Genomic DNA, 19035 nt, shown 5'->3' with positions numbered 1-19035 from the left:
GGCGCGTCCGCGCAGCCTGAGGAGGAGCGCGGTGTGCGGGTAACCGGGGCGGACGGGGGGCGGCCGCCGCGGGGACGGCGATGATCGTGCTGGGCCGCGTCTCAGGCGCTCGCTGAAGGCGCTGCCCGCCCGGCCATGGCTCTGAGGGAGCTGAAAGTTTGCCTTCTGGGGGTAAGTGCTGGGCGGCGGGAGGGAGGGTGGGAGCGGAATGAGAGGCCGGCTGGAGAGGCTCTGTGGTGGCGGGGAGCCTCTTGTCAGAGCTCTGGAAGGCTCTGGTGATGGCGGAGAGCCTCTGTCAGAGGCTGGAGAGGCTCTGTGGCGATGGCGGAGAGCTTTTCTCAAAGCCTGGAGAGCCTCTGTCAGAGCCCGGAGAGGCGCCGAGCTGGGGAGCTCTCCCCGGGCGCTGCGTGGCCCTCGCCCAGTCCCTCTGAGGGAAGCGGGCGGACGCGCCTTCCCCTCCGCGAGGGAGGAGGCGTCTGCCCGGGGTCGATACCGCTCCTTTTCTGCCTTGTTCTATTTTTAAAAAACAAGAGAGGAAACACGAGTGTCTAATGCCTGCTTCCCTCTTCCTCCCAGGCTCTTTCGGGGTTGGAGTCCACAAAATAAATAGAAGCACCTGAAATCAAAGTGGTGGGAGAGAGGGGCGGGCCTGAACACATAGTGTAAGAACGTGTGTAGGAAAGTCTTGCAGGTGGTGGAAGGAGGAGACGTGGAGCGAAGCGAAGCAGAAGTTTAAAAATTGAAGGGTATGAAGCTGTGTGTTAGCTTGGTTTGGTCAGAGAGACCCACGTTGAACAGGTGGAGTGTCACCAGCAGCATTGAAACCCTCTGTTCAGAGTTGTTTTCTGCTTCTAAATGGCCTCATTGCCCTTCAGAGGGGAAGATTATGTGTTTGTGTGCCCTTCGTGTTATGAAGGTATTTGGGGTAACTACTGTTTGTGCTTACCTGGCCTGAGAAACCTTTTGTCACGGAAGAAAAGGAGAATAAGCACCCAGGAGAACTTGTCCTTGAGCTCCCCGAGCCAGGAGCCACATCTGTGTTTCTCTTTTTAAGATTTGCTCTGATTAGTGAGACTGCAAACAGTGTAAAATACAGAGCTATAATAATGTGCTTTTTCTCAAGAGGCAAGAGGAATACAATCATACATAGTGTATCCAAATTACTGCAATATTCAGAAGTTTTTAAAAAAAGGATGAATGATGTAAAACTTCATTTTAAGTGCAGCAATTGCTCAGGGGTTTATTTCTTAAAGTTTTAATGACTCAGGAAATGTAAAGCAAAAAGTTTGTCACTTCTAAATTTGACTTCTCTATATCCTTTGCTTTTTAACCATGGAGTCAGTGGTGCAAAAATATACACAATCCAGAATTTTCATGGTTCGTTTCTTCCTTCACCATTTTTAGCACTGTAGAGTAGCATTAGTAACATGTTTCAGGTGCGTCACAGAAGAAATTTCAAGTCTTTCATTAAGCAGGGTGGGACAGCATTAGTCAGAGGTTGGATGCATGTGTCACACTTGTTTAATTTCATGTACTCCGCTGGTCCTCAATCCTGGTAAGCCGTACTGAATTACTGTGTATTTTACCAAAAGTGGTCTTTTCCCACTGCTGTTCCGCTGGAAGATGCACAGCTTTGTAAAAAAGCCCAGAGTTTAAGTAATAATAAGTGTGAATGCAGATTTTTGTGGTCCTTCAAAAAAAATCTTAACTATTTTGTTTAGAAAACTGTAACTTGTTACAGACCTTTCATTTTCTACTAAATTAAGATAATACCTGAAGTATTTCACAACTTCTCTGAGATTCTCTGCAGGAACGTGTTATTCACTGCAGTGTACTGCAGGATTTGAGGACTAAAAGAATCATCTGTCTATAGTCATTAATACCACTTTCAACTGTTTCTGTTCTTTTTTTAGGACACCGGTGTGGGCAAATCAAGTATCGTGTGGAGATTTGTCGAAGATAGCTTTGATCCCAACATCAACCCAACAATAGGGTAAGAAACTAAATGAAGTAAATGTGAATTATGCAAGAACCAAATGAAATTACCCGAATAGATCACTTGGGAGTTCTTTGTGTGTGGCAGCTAAATGTGGTAATAAACATAACTGCAGCCTTAATTAAGCTTGTGAGCCACCTCAGGACATGTAGGAGTGTTTTCAGCACTCCTGCAGCTTTCATTTTCAAGTGTAAGGTCTGGACCCATTTTTGCATTGTTAATCTAAGCTAACAATGAATAAATTACACTTCAGATGCTTCTGCTAAAGGGACAGCATGCTTTTCTCATGCACAACCCTTAAATTTCAAATTCTAATTATTATGCAACTCCATAGTTTCTAATTCATTTTTTTTAAGACTCAAGTACTATAAGTCTCCTAGGTTTTTGAGGGTGGTTAGCATACTAAATCAGGTAGGACTCGCCATTAATTAGTTAAAATGTTACACATCTCTATGCAATGCACACACAAATCTAACTGATGAAACTGTTTTTGCAGTTGGTCTCATAGGTAAGGGGGATATTTGAAATTTGAGCCTCAGAGTAGCAAAATTATTGATCCCAAATCTTTGAATGGATAGAAGGAATTCTTGGAGTGGCTGGATTTTTTATTTCTTTTGCTGTCTCTTTTTTTTTTTTTTTTTTTTTTTTTGTGTCTTTTGGGCTGCTTTGATCAGAACCAATTTTTTGCTTATAGGAGGACAGCCTTTGCTTGATGCCAAGAGGTGTGTGGGGGTGTCAGTACAACTTCCTGTCTCAGGTGACACACAGGCTCTGCTACAGCTTCAACCAAAAAGATCCTGCTGATAAAGATCAGCTGTGTGTCATCCTGTCCTGAAAAATTGGGGTCTCCGTGATCTCTCTCTTTTCCCTTACACCTGCCTCTTTTTTGAGTATAATTACTGACATTGAACTGCAGAATGTTCTGTAGAAGTTTGCTTTTGTTTAAATTTCTCAGTTAACAGAGGTTTATAGACAGTACTGAGATCATTATAGTTACTTGAAATGACAGACTGAAAATCTGGCCTTTACCAGACTTGACAAAATCATTCACTGGTCTGAGGACTTGTTATTTTGGTAATTTGCTATATAAATGAATCAAAACTTGCCAAAATGCAGGGATTATGTGAAGCTCCAACAAGATATACAGTCCGAAAACTTAAAGTAAATTAATTTTTACTTTTTAAATTTTAATATTAAAATTAAAAAAATTCAAATTTTTTTATACCTTTTAGTTCCTAATTGAGACTAGTAGGTGGAAAGGACAAAGGATTAGAAGAGCTTTGAGCATCTTGCAAAACTAAAGCTGAGAATGTTTCAACTTTATTCGCTGGGTCTTTGAGTTCATGAGATATGATCTTGTTTCCTGTCCTATTTTCATTCCTCTTAGAATCAGCTGAGCAATCACACTTTGTTGTTGTCAATATTCATTGCTCAATTTCTGATCTAGGCAGCTGCAGAAGCCCTGTCAGAATTCTGCAGCTTTTCTCCCCTCAGGATGCTGAGGGCAGATTTAACCAGCATATTCTAGGTACTGCAGAATAGCTTGGCTTTCATTGTAGCATCAAAAAGGAATATCAAACAAGTTATAGTGCCTGCTTGGCTGGGAGAAGCAGCTGGGAAATTTAGTAACAAAACAGCCATTATTCCTACTAAAGTCATCAAGGATAACTCCAATTTGGAGAGTTTTGTTGACCCAGTTGCCAAAGGATTTTGAGAAGCATTTAGCCTCTTGTCAGGTACCACTGGGGATGGTTTAGTTGTGATATGAGTTACAGAAACACAACTTTTCAGTTCAGATTGACTGTACAGGGATGTTTTGGTATATGAAACTAACCCTATGTGACAGTCTATGATTTAAGAAACTGTTTCCATATTGACCAGAGACTTCAGATTTGATGCATAATTTGCAGCAGTCTTAAAAGAAGTGAAAGTCTCTGCTGTGCTTCACAAGAGATACTCCTATCACTTTGGTTTTCTTCACTCATTGCAGAAATACATCAGCTAATTAATGTTATTGAAATGCATTGCAATTAGGCTCTTTTTTTAGGGGTGTTGTTACTTTCTATTCGGCCTCTTAAAAGAGGAATCAGTTTTGGAGATTGACGCACTATTTGGTAAATGATCTGGGTTTAAGGAATGGGGAGAAGGTTACCTCTTAACAGCTGAAACATTGTGTAACTGCTCCCTTTCCTTTTCTTTAATGTATCTAGCTAACTGTCCTCTTACAGCATTGAAACAAGTCCAAAACCTGCGGTTACTTTTGCTACAAAAGTGTCAAGGTCATGATTAAGTTGTTCTTAAGCCCCAAGATAAACTGAAGTTCAGAGCCCTGGGTCCAGGTATTCAATGCTGATTGTGCTGAAGCACTCTTGTTCTCTGAGTCCGACTGTACAGCAAATTTGGGGTACTGTAAGAAGCTCCAGTGTCTTCACAATCCTGTCAAAACAGACAGAAGAACAAGTTTGGAAGTCTGCAGTATTTTCAAGTAGCAGGAATTAATCACACAAGAGGTGTTCAAGTTCACAGTGTAGGATCTCATGTACTTAAAACACTTATGTCACCTATAGTTCCAGCTGTACAAGGATTTGAATTCAGTGTGTGGTTTTTCCAGTGAAAAATGTGCCTGCAGGTGAGAGATACAGCAAAGGACTCCCTCTTGTAAAAGAGTAAGGTCACTGAATTCATGTTCTTGTGGGAAATGCAGATCAAATAAACCACAAAAGTTTTTTGCAGTATTTAACTGTAAAACATCTAGAATTTGGGCAAAGGGAAAGGAACCTGGAGAGTAGGAGAGATATTTTTTGTCTTCTAGAAGTCCAAGAGCCTCTGCAAACTAAAATATGTAACTGGGGAGCTGTACAGGGTGCAGACAACAAGCAAGTTACCCTATTGATTTCTTTGTCCTGTTAACACCTACCAATACTGATATCCATCTCCTATTTTATTCACGAGTATGGATTTACCAGCACTTATCTGAATGTTAGTAGAGAGATAGGAAAAGATGATACAAAGGGAAGAATTTGACCTCTTTCCCCCCCGAAGCTTCCAGTGTGCGCTGTAGTGATTGCTATGATGCTGTGAGGAAGGATGTTGTTAAAAGGCTGACCTTTCTGGGTTTTTTGGTCATACTTCCCATATTTTTTCATCCAAAGCTTATAAACAAAACCTATAATATGTTGTGTTTTGGTAGTTGATTGTCAGTCTCTGAAAGGAAATTTCATTCTCTCTTAATTTCAGCCTTTATATCTGAAACGCTTCATCAATTTGTGTGTTTATACGTGGGGAAAACACTTTTATTGGAATGTGAACCTTTCTGAAAGCTCATGGTGGTATTGAATGTTCTAAGGATGTATTGATATTCTCAAAAAATATGATCTGTGTTTTTTTTTTTTCAGAGCCTCATTTATGACCAAGACTGTACAGTATCAAAATGAGCTGCACAAATTCCTAATTTGGGATACAGCTGGACAGGAGCGGGTAAGTAAAATCAATATCTGTGGAGAAAGTTTGGGCCAGAGCTTGGGTTGTTTGCAACTCTGCCCCTAAAGTCACAAAGTGATCTGGTTTTACAAATATGTATTAGAACACTTGTATCTATGCAGATTCCTATCAAGATGTGGGTGCTGTAGATAAGTTTTTATTTTTTCATTGTTGTCATGATTAAAGTGTAAAGGTAAGGAAGATTACCTAAGAGGAGTTTATGAAACAGTAGTCTGGGTTTAGATTCACTGAAAGGAATGGTCTTTCCACAGAAAACAAGGCTGGTGTGGGGGAAAGCCAGCAGCTCTCTCTAGTACCATTTCTAGCTGAGTTTTAAACCTTCAACTGCAATATTTGCAGTCAGTGCAGCAACACAAGATTCAAAGTGAGATGAATTACCATGTTTCATAGTACAAGTAAGGCCTTGATTCTGGCAAATATACAACTGCTAACACATCCTGTTAGCTTCACTGTTAGGGTTATAGATGTGAGTAGGATGTAGATTTAGGCTTTCCAAAGCAGAGTTTCAAGCCCTGTTATAGGTGATAACTACTCTTTTATTCTTTTGTAAAGTTTTACTAATCAAATCTGATGGTGTTAGAAGCTTTGTCAAGGAATCTCTCTTGAAATTTAAATTTTAATTTGGTAGTTTGGGGTTTTGATCTCTGCAGCATGCATAGTTCTGAGAGGCAACAAAAGCTTTGAAGAAAACAACTAATCAGATGAAATCCCAGCTAATTAATTTGCATGATTTTTACTTGGAATTAAAAGGAAGACTTTGCTAGGGAACTTGCTTGCTTATGGATTACTAGTAAGAGTGGTAGAAATCGCAGTAGCTGTATTGACAGTGCTTATTTTTGCTGTTTCTTGACTGCAAGTGAACTACTGGCAGCTGCCAATTACTCAAGATGAGTTTATTTAGGATGTGAGGTAACTGTGACAAAGGTTGGCTTATAACTTTAGGATAACAACTGGCAAATACAACTGTACTGCTTTTCAGGATTGGCTCGAGAAACAGCCCAAACAAAAAAACAAACCAACAAAACAACCCCCGCAATAATAACAAACAAAACAAACATTTTTGTAAAGCCGCAGTCATCCCTATCCACAGGCACTTGACCTTTAGGATTCATGGTGGAACAGTTGCCAGCTTTTTGGCTTGATAACAGCCTTGATGGCTAGGAAGTATCTCAAGTGTATTTGTATTGTGATTTAGTGCTGTTGATTTTGAATGACAATTTATTTCCTTCCAACAGCACCATACAAAGCAAACTGAAGTTGTCAGGGATGTTTCCCAGGAATATGTCCAATAGCATCTGTGTTATCAAAAATATCCTGAGCCCTTCCATTCCCAGCAGTCAGTCAGCATTTGCTGTAAATAGTTTGTCTTAAGTGAACATCGTAGCCCATTCTGGAATGTTATTGCTGCAAAGTGATATTCTGAGAGGTAAAGTATGAATTTTTAGAGGTTGGTACTCTTAAATGAAAAGCTTTATAAACACGCCTGCCACTATTTGGCAGGAAACATCCATTACATTTTAGCATTCCATCCTGTTCACTTTAACTGTGCAAGCAATGGGAGGACCCTGTAATTTGCATTCAGCACATCTAATCTGAGGAAGCATCTCTGTACATGACCAGCATGTTCCTGATCTAATTTTGGACTCTCAGTGATACCTCTTTAATTTTCTTCCATACAAGTTGCTTAATATCTTTATTGAAATCAAAAAAGGAAAGGTTTCTTACCAGGACTCTGACCCAGGAGCCGTGATACCTCTGAAGTTTGTATTTCATATCTGAGAGAAGTCACTTGAGACCCCAATATAACCAAGGAAATCAGTGAAATGTGAGCAGGGGTGTTTACTTTGAAATGATTCAGTATCTTCACAAAGGTTTCTTTCTCCAGAAAAGAAGAAACTGCTATCACAAATGGGCTGTACACTTGCCTGGCCTTGAAATCTGTAGCACAGTTTTCTGGTCATGCAACATATCTGCCAATGAATTATGGAAGGGATTCCCTCTGTGGAATAGATCTGGAATACTAAAAATGTCCACACCATTCTTGGAACTGAAGTGTCTCTGCTGAGCTATGATGTGGAATGCATGGAATTCACAGTCCTGGCTTCTTGAGGAGTGTTTGCTGTTTCCTATTTCAAAAGCCCAGCTGCAAATAGTGCTGCACTGCACTGGGCACCCCCTGGCTCTCAGTGGCTTTATAGCTTTCCCCCTTTATAGCTATCCAGGGGTGGCTGGATAGCCTTGTTCCAGAGGTGGAAATGTGCACCAAGTCATTCACACACCTCATCTACACACGTACCTTATTGCTTCTGTCATTTCTGCTACACTGAGTTCAATTGATAGGAGGTCACTCACAGTAATTAGGATTTTTGCCTTCTTACCTAACAGTTTTGAGTTTCCCTGCATAATTGCATTTTGCATAATTACATTAATAATTCTGTCAAAACACAAATTGGAGGCTGGGGGGCATGCTGAAGTCTTTGGAAAAATTGCAAAAGGAAAATCCAGTGTTTCTGGTAACATCTGTTTTGTTAATATATTTTATCTGCCGACTGCTTAGGTGGAAAAAAGTATCTAAGTGTTAGCAGACAGGAAATGAGAGTAATACAAAATCAGCAAGTGAAAGTTGGTTTATTCCCAATATAAATAGTGAAATAATCAAAAAGCCAGGTTGCAACCAGTCCAAGTGGTGGTTTACCAAATATGTTTCCCTTTATATTTTAGTACTTAGAAGGAAGAGAGGGATTATGTCCCAATGTGAACTGAATGCCTGCCCATGTTTCCCTTTCCCACTATTAAATATTTTTATATTCTGAACTTTGCATTCAAAATCCTATTTTCAAAACAGAATTTGAGAGCCAAATGTAAATGGTCTGGAATTCTGCTTTATAGCAACATTTTTATGATTTATTATATTGCTCTCAGTTGAACTGTACTAAGCAAAAGGAAATTGGTATTTTATTAGAAATGAATAAGCCTTTATGAAAAACTGTATCCAATTCATTATTTTTACCCTGAGTAATAAGATGCACAAAAGCTCTAAATCATAATGCTTACATGAAACCAATCCATGCAGTTTACTCTGCACTTTGAAGGCAAGTTCTGGTTGCTAGATTAGTTGTCTTGGCTTTTTAAAAGTTGGCAGAATATCCCACTGTTCTTAAGAATGCTTCATTGATATTTTTGATGCAGCCTGATTGTGTACTTTATCACTCTTTTTTTAGCACTGGAGGCATAAGGTTCTGTCCACTCAAAGGTACAGCCCTATAAAGCAAACAGACCTGCTGTAAATTTAATTCTGAAAATCACAAGAAAATTACTACAGCCTTTTATCTAGTGTTTTCCTTAAAGCTCTGCTTGCAACAGGGTACATAGTTGTGGACTTCTGCAGTTTTTTGGTTTAAATATGCTTCTAAATTTGAGGGGAAAACTGAAGCAAAATCCTTAAAGCCATAATTTAGATTCTGAAGAAATCAACATTTCTAACATTTAAGACTGATGACTGATCCATGGGGCTAGAAGTTGACAGTAGCTCCTGAACATTTCAGATCACAATTAATATATGCTAGTTTTCTTAACATTTTCATCTTAGTCAAAGTTGACCTTGCTACTCCCTGCGTTTTTGCCCTTGTTTGGTGTTTAAAGTCGAGCACATGCTTGTTTGTGTAGACAGTCTGTTAAGGGAGAGGCTCTAATCTAGGCAAAACAAGATCAAGTTTTGTCTTCCTGCTGTTTGCAGTAGGTGCTGCTGCTGCTGAGCCCCACACGGTTTATTGCCTGGCCTTAGGAGAGCAATGCCTTCCTGGGAGAGTATGTGTTCTACTGCACAGACTAGTTGTGACTGCAAAGGGAAGTTTTTCACTGCTGTGATCTTGGTTTTCACTTTTTTCAATAGTAATACTAATGAGAGTGAGGTTCTGGAGGTCAGTGGAAGATCAGGTTTATGTTGTCTGCTGTCTTTCTTCCAGTTTCGTGCTTTAGCTCCGATGTATTACCGAGGGTCAGCAGCAGCCATTATAGTGTATGACATCACAAAAGAGGTAAGAAACTTGATCTTGACCCAGCATTACAATTTCTGGGGGTTTTTATTTGTGTCATGGGCCAGTTCTGACTCTTAATTTCTTAATTCCTTCAATCTTCTTCCTTTTTTTTTTTTCCATATTAGGAAACTTTCTCAACGTTAAAGAACTGGGTTAAAGAGCTTCGCCAGCATGGACCTCCCAACATTGTTGTAGCTATTGCAGGAAATAAGTGTGATCTTAATGATGTCAGGTAAATAACTGCTGTAATTTTTGAGGGTTTTCCTTAAGCTCTAGCATTAAATATTTTAAGATTTTAGAGCAGCTGAAAGGTATAGAGCAATTTAAGCTGTCCTACTCTAGTGTTGTCGTTTCACAAGGAGTTTGAGCTGATTCTGCTGTCAGAGGACATGGGGTTTGAGCTGGTTCTGCTGTCAGAAGATGTGGTTAGTGTGCCCTTGGATGGTCTCACCCACTTCCTCCCCCGTGCTGGTGTGACTTCACGTGTGATTGGGCAGTAAATTGGGCTGTAAAATGGATCCAGATTAAAACTAACCCTTGAAAAAAAAAAAAAAGAAAACTGATCCAAGTATATTTTTCTCACACCCTGAACACTTACTGGCATAACGGTGTGGGGATAGCAGAGTTAGGAATGAGCAGTTTATAGGGAGACAGGATTACCTTTTCTGGTGGCAGTGCCAAGTTACACAAACCTAAACTGCCTGTGAAACTATAGTGTAATAGAAGCTGTTTACCTCACTTTACAAGAAGTGCCCCTGTCAGTCTGTAGCACCTCATTTTGTGAGGAAAAACACCAAGCCTGTTGGAAAGCATTGTGTAGGTTTTCCTAACTTGCTTGTTCAGGTGCCTTCCTTCCCTGCTTAAATATTGGGGTGGAATTGGCTGTGGCCAAAATAGTTGCAGGGAGCGGGAAAAGCTCTTGAGAAACTTTATGAACAGCCAGACTTTCAGGAAGGCATGTATTAAAAACAAAAGAAGGCCTTTTTTATTGATGTCCTGGTTAAATAAGCCAAAATTCAGAAAGAAGGTGTGTGTAAACTTCTTGGGTTTAGGTTTTGCTGGAAAAGGCACCACAGCTGGTGTCTCAAAGGAGACAGCTGGTTATATGTTTAAAGAACCACTGCAATGGTGGTTCTGACTAAGGTCTTACAAATTGTTAATACCTAGAAGTTATCTATTGAGCTCTAATAACTTTCATTAGAAGTAGCATGTCTTCTGAAGGAAATAAGAGTGTAAAATTATTTAGAACAGAATTCACATCTCACGTGCTCAGCTGGCATCGTAAGTGTAAACATTGCTCTTCAAGCTAATGAGGAAGATTCCTTGTACTTCAGCCAGTGGCAATATTTGAGTCACTGCTCAAAGTCCATGCTCTTGATATCCTAAAGTCCCTCATTACTGCAAGTAGCCTGTGTGTTGTAGAAATTGTATGTGAAGTGATACAACATAAGGTCCAGACCTCCCTACAGCTACAGGGATTTGTATTTTTCATTTTGTTTAAGGAAAGATACAAAATCATCAACTTGCCTACTTTGGGGTGCAGAATAACTTGTACACCTCTTTGTGCTAAGTATAACAATATTCCTTTTTTATAGCTACATATTCATGCAAAGTAAATGCTGTGCTGATGATTTGTGCAGTGTGGGGAGATACTTTGGTTTTGTAAACAGTCATAAGAAACGCACAGCATGATTGGAAATAATGCTTTAGGATCTTCTTAGGACATATAAAGTTGGTGGGGTGAATAACGCACCAGAAGGATTGATTGCAGACCTAAGCTTAGAGCACTCCAGACAAAATCACTGAAGATGGATTAAGGCCTTGGGTAGTTCATGATTGTGCTCATACCTCAAGGCAAGGGAGACAGCACAGAGTAAAGAATGAGCATCAGCTTCAGCATGAGGGAGCACTGTGATGCTAAACAGGTAAAATAATCATTATAGGAGACACTTAAAAACTTTGTCTGCCCCTTAAGGTTTTGAGTAATGGGGTTCTTTTGCATTCATTAATTTTTCTTTGTTTTTTTTTCCCAGAGAAGTCATGGAAAAAGATGCTAAAGACTATGCAGATTCCATTCATGCAATATTTGTAGAGACAAGTGCGAAAAATGCAATAAACATTAATGAACTCTTTATAGAAATTAGTAAGTATTTAAACAGTTAATGTACTTTCTTCTGAAAAAAAAAACTTGGGTAGAAATTTGATTTCTATATTACTTTCTGTGCTGTTTGGGTGAAAATTTACAGACTTACACTAAATTCATTACAGTCTAACATGACTACAAACTGCAAAATGAGCTGCATGAATTTCTGGTCACCTAATGACCTCTAAATATTCCTCTAGAGGTTTTCAGCCTACTGTGATGCTGCTGGATAAATAGCAGGCTCGGTACTCGTGTCAGAAGTCAGTGTCATCTTACCATGTCTGTTATTGAATGCTCCAATTAGTACTTCCAAGGTTATGGAAGAGGAAGGAAATGGCATGAGGACGATCCAGACTTTATACATCTGAGAAAAGGAATTAAGTTCTCACTCTTAGTGCTTGTACTTAGGCTAAAAAAGTGTATTTTTAAAAATACAAAAATTCATAAATGCCAGATTACTGCATGGGGAATAGCAACTACTGTACGTAGATTTTCCTCAAGTATGTTCATAGTACCTTGGGGGTTTTTTATATTAAATTGCAAATCTTTTCTGTCCCATTCGTGGTGAGGACAACAATGATACTTTTTATATGTATGAATAAAAAGCAGACAGTATTCCAAAGTGAATTCTGTGCGATATTATTTGGAGGATACATGTCAAGTAGCAGCACCAGTGTGCAGGTGTGTCAGCCTGTTTGTGAAAAGAGGACTAACTACAGAAATATCAGACTTCAGAAAAAAAATAGGGTCTATAGAAGCAGTTGACTATATTGAAGCTGATGTAAAAAGTATGTGCTGTAGATTAGCTTCCTGATTTATTGACTTAATAGTTGCTCTCTAAAATTGATCTTGAATAAATTATGGGGGAAAAAATCATAAATCTTCCTCAGAAGAGAATGCTCAACCAGGAACAGTCTATTTTAAAGACTGATGAGATGAGTAAAGCAGCTCTGCCTACAAGCACTCCTTTGTTAAGCCTGATGCAGGTAATCTGTGGAAATCCAGGTCAAGATGGTTGTTCTCAAGCTATTCCAGATGGTATTGCATCCTGCAAAGTATTCTCCAAGTGCTTTTACAGCTTAGCTGTCCAGGTCTAGATGAATCTGAAGTGTATCTGCTGCTAAATTAACTTCAAACAGCCTCTGCTGTCCTTTTGTGCAGCCGTCCCTCTTACAGACATAATACAGACTGTTGCTGTCATCCTGCTGGGCAGGAATGTCATCCCTAGTGGCCTATAGCTAATTGAAGGCACATTTTTGCATACAGAGCATACACCGGATGCTTAGAATTAGTTTCAAGTGTAACATTTCCTATATATTTCTTTTTCCTGCCTCCTTGTAGGTCGCAGAATTCCATCCACTGACACCAACCCCGCTTCCAGTGGGAAGGGCTTCAAACTTCGACGACAGCCATCGGTGACAAAGCGCAGCTGCTGTTGACTGACCCTTTAGAAAGTCAAACTTTATACAGTAGGTGGTCTTGGAAGTTAATAGTTCACGTTGGGTTTATATTATCAGTCTTAGATCTTTATCTGCTGGTGTTCGTACACCCGAGGTCCCCAAAAAGGGACCGGCTCATCTGACACCTGCGCACGCAGAAAAGACTGCAGTGGTCAGGGCAGCCTGCTGGCTTCCACAGCGTGCAGTGTCTCTTGCATTCAAAGGGAATCCATCATCACTTTTTTGGCCTTGCTTGATTGGAAGCTGACTACGTGGATGGTAGAACTGAAATGTTTTCATAGTTTTGTAATCAAGGCTTTGGGAGGTTTTTTTGTAAAAAGGGAAATGAGCACTTTTGTGGGAGATTGGGTTAGGAGGAGTCTGGAAGTTAGATGTCATTTCTTCCTTTTCTTCAGTGAGCCTTATTTTAAATTTTGGTGTAGCTAATCCAAAGTATGATGGGATAGTTGATGTGAGATGGCTACAGAATAAGCAACTGAAGACAAATAGTAGGCAAATCAGTCCATCCAGTCCCCAAATCCCATTTGCACTTTTTATTTAAGGATGATCTGCACTGGGGGTGGGGACACAAGCAACAGATCTTAAACCACAGACAATCTTCTTTCTCACGCTGACTGTAATCACTTTAAGGCAAACTGGTATGCTTATAGGCATCTTTTTGTTGTTACAAGTTTTTTTAATATTAAGATGTTGGTTAAAGAAAATTACTTGTAGATCTGACTAAATGAAGTGGTTACTGACTAAAAAGAGATGCTGTAAACAGATGCTGCCAGTGGTTCTGATAAGACCTACAAGGTTTTGGGGAAAGCTTTTAATTGTTTGGCATGTGTAAAGTGTTCATATTATATTTATGAGACCAGTGTTTAAAGTGTTATAAATTATGTAAAAACAGTAAAAAATAATACAATCTTCTACACTCCTTCCATTCCACACCTAGGGATAAGCTCTTGGGGAATCTCCATCGGGGTTTTTTTCCTGCATTTTAAGTATTGTCACTGTGAGTTAATCCAGAGGCAGATGAAAGTCTTTCTCTTTCAATGACATTTGAAAGGGCCAATAGAACATCCTGTTGGGGCAGCATGAGGCCTGTCTGTTGAACAAGCTTTCATCTGGGGTGCACCCAGTCTTTCCTATTTTAGGCACAAAAATACACATAGGAAGTAACCTTAAGACATGTGGTAATGTAGATCGTTACCTCTTGGTTCCTGGGGTTTTTCATCTGTGAGGGTTTTTAGCAAATCAGTGTTTAGCTTATTCTGTATGGGTTTTAGTAGGCTTTCAATTAAACTATAGGTTGACCATACCTGTTTGTGCTATTTTATTTATTTTTACTTTTTGTTTCTTACCAGCACTAGTGAGAAACTTTTATACTTTTGAAGAAAAAGAGCTTAATAGACTTGAGTATATACAAAAATATGCTGGTTAGCTTTAGTATCCAACTAAGCTCATGATGATGCTTACTCTTTTTTTTTAATCTGGTTTTCTATCATCTCAAGTATTTTCTCTGAAGGAAATGTAGGAAAATTTGTAAGAAATGAAAGGACTTGTACTTCAGATTCATTTTTGTTACTGAAAATTCTTGGAGACCTGGAGCAGAACAGGCAAACTGGTACACTGAGGTTTTTGGACGGGTCAGTGAATTTAATGATATTTGGTGACTACATTTTTGTCATGCCTTTTCCTTACCCTGCCTGCATTGCCAATTCTGCCTTCTTTGCCATAGTCCCACAGGCTCCATGCTTCTAGAGAGCCCAAGAAATCCAACTTCATGGGTATACACCCTACTCTTTCTGCAGTTGTGATCTTGAATTGCTGCAGGTAAAGTGTGTTCCAGATTGTCCAAGCTGCCAGCCCTGGAGTGAGGCTGCTTCTTAATACTTGGCTATTTAAAAAGACAGACAGTTGATGTAAGTTCTTCTGAGTCCAGATAAGTGTTTATTGATCACTGGCCCTGCTGAATGCTGGAATGCAATCTTCCCTGCATGAGATGCACATGCTCATTGTTTCATTTTTGGTGGAGAAAAGTGGTTTCTTTTGTATTAATAATTTGTTAGGTCAGTTGCTTTGATCTTGCACTTGGCTTGCTGGAATTGATTATATTTTGTCCTAACATAGCTTCTCTATTTGGAGAGACATTGGTATTGAAGTGTTTGGAGTGCTGATTGTCAACCATTCCAGCTAAATTTTTTATAACTTTTTTCCAGGTAAGAAGTTGTTTAAAAAGCTCAGGATTAAAGTTTTATTCCACCATATCTTTCTGTCTAATGAGTGGAGCTCATCAGAGAGATTCAACCTTCAGATACTGTCAAAGGGGATTACACAATCTCAGAATGGTTCAGGTTGAAAGGGACCACAGTCATCTGGTTCAACCTCCCTGCTCAAGCAGGGTCATCCCAGAGCACATTGCACAGATTAATTTCTGCAGAACATGTTTGAAAGGGCCAAGTGTCATGTATGTAAAAATGTAACGCGGTGTATGTTGTATCACTGATCCAGAGCATTTTAGCTGAAAAAATATGACTATTGCAACTTCTAAACACCACCATTTCCTTCTCATGAAAGTTACAGAATTGAACAAAAATATAATTGGATAAATATTTCCGTCTTAAGCTTTGGAGCAACTTGAATGTGCTCTCCAGGTTTTGGAAGATGTCTTCATCTGACCCTCTATTGAAACAGTCACTTAGCTGACTTGCTAGGTTCCCAATCTGTGCTGTTGGTAGTTTTGTAGGATATTTTATATACATGCTGAAAACTGGTATATCAAGTACCCAAGAAGGTGAAATTTGGAAGCTGACATTTAGTAGCATTTAGTAACCATTCTACTGAAAATTGTTATAGGTGCTTTGAAAAGTTCTAAGACAATTCTAACAACTTTTGCTGTTACTGTGAAGGTAAAGACTTTGTTTTAGGTCCAACAAATCACTGCACTCCAGATCCCTGCTGACATCAGTGAGACCCTTGCTTTAAGTGCTGCAGGATCAGACAGTTAATGGTTCAGAGGGATGTTTTATGCAGACTGGAGTCTTTGATGTGTAGCTTTACATTTAATGCTACCAGCCTGCTCAAGAAGGATTATTTACTTGCTTGGGAAGAGAGTGAGAGGAGAGGAGACAGGACCTACTTATTGATTTGGAAGTCTAATCCTTTAACCTGGTTGAGGGAGAACTACAATCTTGGTTAAAGCTTCATTTTAATTATCAAAAAGTAATTCACGGTGAAAATCTTGAATGGTTTAAAAGTTGGCCTCAGCAAGATTTTTTTTTTGTTATGTTGTAAAGGTTAAATTATTCCTTCTACATTAGTGTTTAGTTCCAGTATAACACATTACTAGTTGGAAAAAGAAGCTTTAGCAGTGATGTTTGAATTACTTGCTTGTGAAACAGTCTTTAGTGTGTGTTAAGGATGGTGTAGGCTATTTGTGGTGAGCTGTGTCAGCAATCTGCACAGGAATGGATGATTTACAGGACAGATGCTGTCAGAACAGTGGAGCTCCTCACCCTGGAGTGAACCTCACTCAGCAGCAATAGCCACAGACAAGCAGAGCAAAATCATCTCCAACACGAGAACCTGCATAATTCACTGGCTTCAACTTCTACACTGCCTGCTTATTTTGTAAAAAGGCTTCCCGTATCTCTCCCAAATACTTACAGCCTCTAAAAATGGCTTTTTGGTTCATAGTTGAAAGAAAAGGACAGACTTTCTTAACTTTTCTAGCAGGAGGTCATTGTACAGCCACCTGAGATGATTTGTACATCACAAGTCAGTTACTCAAAGCAGGAGAATTGTGTACTTGGAATTAAGTCTCTAAAAAATCTGCAAAATATTCCCTATAGAAAACTGTTGATGTTTCATGTTCAGATCCCATCTCTGGTAATAGATCACAGCCTAGTGATGGTAGGTGACAGAAGATTTACAGAAATATGATGATGGTGTGAATTACCAATGTAAGATGGAAGTACAGGTTCTAGTATTAAAATAGTCTTGTTAGCTTTCCTTTGAGTCATCTGGCTCCAGCTTGTCTAAAGGAATATGCTTGAAAATACATATTTGTATATAATATAAAAATTCAGGTGCCAAAACATAATTCCCTAAAATTATTTTAGGCCTTCTGACACTAATGTTTGTTTCTGAAAAATCCCTTCTGATATTCTGGAGGTCTCAAAAGTCTGAATGCAAACCTCTTCTTGCTCAGCTGCAGTCAAAAATGCGCGACTTGGAAAAAATTGAACAAGCATTTCCAGACTTTATCCCTAAAGTGTCACAGATAACAAATCTTTCAAGGGATATAAGACTATCCTGAAATCCAAGAATGCTTATGAGCTTAGCCTCTGACATGTCAAAATGTTCCTAGGGTCAGCTTTTTCCTCCTTCCCTTACTCCATTTCCTCCCACCCCACCCAACCCTGAATTTTTATCATGGTGTTGTCAGAGTGTACATGCTATAAAGAGCTATTCAGAAATACTCAGAAAAGTTCTAGTGGCTGAGAGTTACTTGGTGCTCCCTATTTTACATGAAGAATTGAGGCAGTAGGATGACTTTTCTCAGTGTAGAATAAAGTCTTCTTAGAAGAAACATTGTTGCTGTTCCTGTTACATCAACCTGCAAATTGATGTACCTAAATTTTTGCTTAAACACTAAGTATAAATTTTATTTAAGGAGCTAATTACCTTTGTAAATATGTTCTTTTAAGAAGGTTGGGGTTTGCTTTGCTTGGCTTTTGTTGATGTTTTCACATACGTATTATTGAACAAACCAACTTTTTCAATTCTTGGAAGGACATGGACCACTCTTCTGTCATGCTCTTCATCACTGTGGGTGTGATACTCCAACCAGTTGTTGCACTTGAATATTCTGTAACTCTGACACCTTGATAGATTCACTGCTACTATCTTGCCTCACTTTTACTCATGTTACAGTATGTATTTCCTATTAAATCCATTATGTTTTCTTGGCAATTTGTTCTTTGTTTCCTTATGGGATTTAGACAAGTATAGGTGGTGAGTGTCTCTTTTGCTACAAAGTTCTAGAAGTATCTGTCACAGCAGCAAATATTTGTAAGAAAAAGGGTAACTCATTAGCACAGCCTTATGAAACTCTTACAGTAGCTGAGATCTGTGCCATGACTGTATTTTACTACATACTGAAGGCTAAAAGCACATTCACCTGGAGGAGCAAGTTATTGTAAGCCTATAGTCCAGTCGTCTGTACTTTAACTTTCTTTCTTGTGCTTCCTCTTTCTGAAATTGTGTATCCAACACTGACACCGTGATGGTGAGTTGATTTAAGGCACAGAAATGGATTGCATTTCTGTAGCTAAGATGCTTAAGATTTCCTGGCAATCTTCCCACTTGTAGTCCCCCACATTGAGGACAATGAAGAAAAAAAAATGGGTTTTTCTGAATTAGAAACTGCATTTGTGTGTTCAGGACCCAAAAATAACCTGATATGCATAGAGCTCTTACAGTGTCGTAAATGTTTGCCTGTGAAATGTGTTAAGGTTAACCTTTGTATCAGCAATTCTTGTCACTCATAACAACATTCTGCCTTTTCATTCTAGGATGGGTTAACCTGTTACAAGGGTTGAAAGGTCTGTGCCTTCTTACAATATTATCTCTTACTAAAACAAACGTAAGCCGCTCAAAGTTACAGAGCATTTGCAGCACTGTAAACTGCACAAATTTCCACCCATTGCTTCACTGCATGAAGTGTAGTCAGATTACTAGTGATGAAATATTGTAGTGATGAATTCCCAAGCTTATGAATGTTTTGAGACTTTTTTTAGTCTTCTCTTGGGCTGGTCCTGAGAGCGTGTACAGGTTTGTCTGTATTGTTGGTTTGTAGATGCTAATGAGGAAAACCAGGCTTTTGTTCTCTCCTTTTTGTTTGAGTCGTTA

The 19035-nt window shown here is 39.2% G+C and overlaps 1 protein-coding gene across 3 annotated transcripts; it reads left to right on the top strand.

Annotated features, from left to right (window-relative positions):
• Positions 1-33: 33 nt before the first annotated feature.
• Positions 34-17412, top strand: RAB22A (RAB22A, member RAS oncogene family). 3 transcript variants are annotated; one of them, XM_068208016.1, is made up of 8 exons: positions 546-916; positions 1914-1993; positions 5392-5473; positions 9463-9534; positions 9660-9766; positions 11568-11677; positions 13019-13146; positions 14869-17412. In XM_068208016.1, exons 1-7 carry the CDS (start codon positions 749-751, stop codon positions 13114-13116), a joined length of 717 nt encoding a protein of 238 aa, XP_068064117.1. In that variant the 5' UTR covers positions 546-748; the 3' UTR covers positions 13117-13146; positions 14869-17412. The 3 variants fall into 3 exon arrangements, with proteins under 3 accessions (XP_068064118.1, XP_068064117.1, XP_068064116.1); XM_068208017.1 differs by lacking the exon at positions 546-916 and adding an exon at positions 34-171 and having other exon boundaries at positions 13019-17412; XM_068208015.1 differs by having other exon boundaries at positions 548-916; positions 13019-17412.
• The last annotated feature ends 1623 nt before the right edge of the window (positions 17413-19035 follow it).

This window comes from Anomalospiza imberbis, chromosome 17 (genome assembly GCF_031753505.1).
Source record: "Anomalospiza imberbis isolate Cuckoo-Finch-1a 21T00152 chromosome 17, ASM3175350v1, whole genome shotgun sequence".
NCBI lineage: Eukaryota > Metazoa > Chordata > Aves > Passeriformes > Viduidae > Anomalospiza > Anomalospiza imberbis.
Note: the sequence above shows the minus strand (reverse complement) of the source record. Positions and strands in the feature narration are given on the sequence as shown.

Coding starts and splice junctions, on each gene's coding strand:
- RAB22A (XM_068208016.1), top strand. CDS start 749: ATGAAGCTGTGTGTTAGCTTGGTTTGGTCAGAGAGACCCACGTTGAAC. Junction 917..1,913: donor GTGCCCTTCGTGTTATGAAG/GTATTTGGGGTA, acceptor TTCTTTTTTTAG/GACACCGGTGTGGGCAAATC. Junction 9,767..11,567: donor TGTGATCTTAATGATGTCAG/GTAAATAACTGC, acceptor TTTTTTTCCCAG/AGAAGTCATGGAAAAAGATG.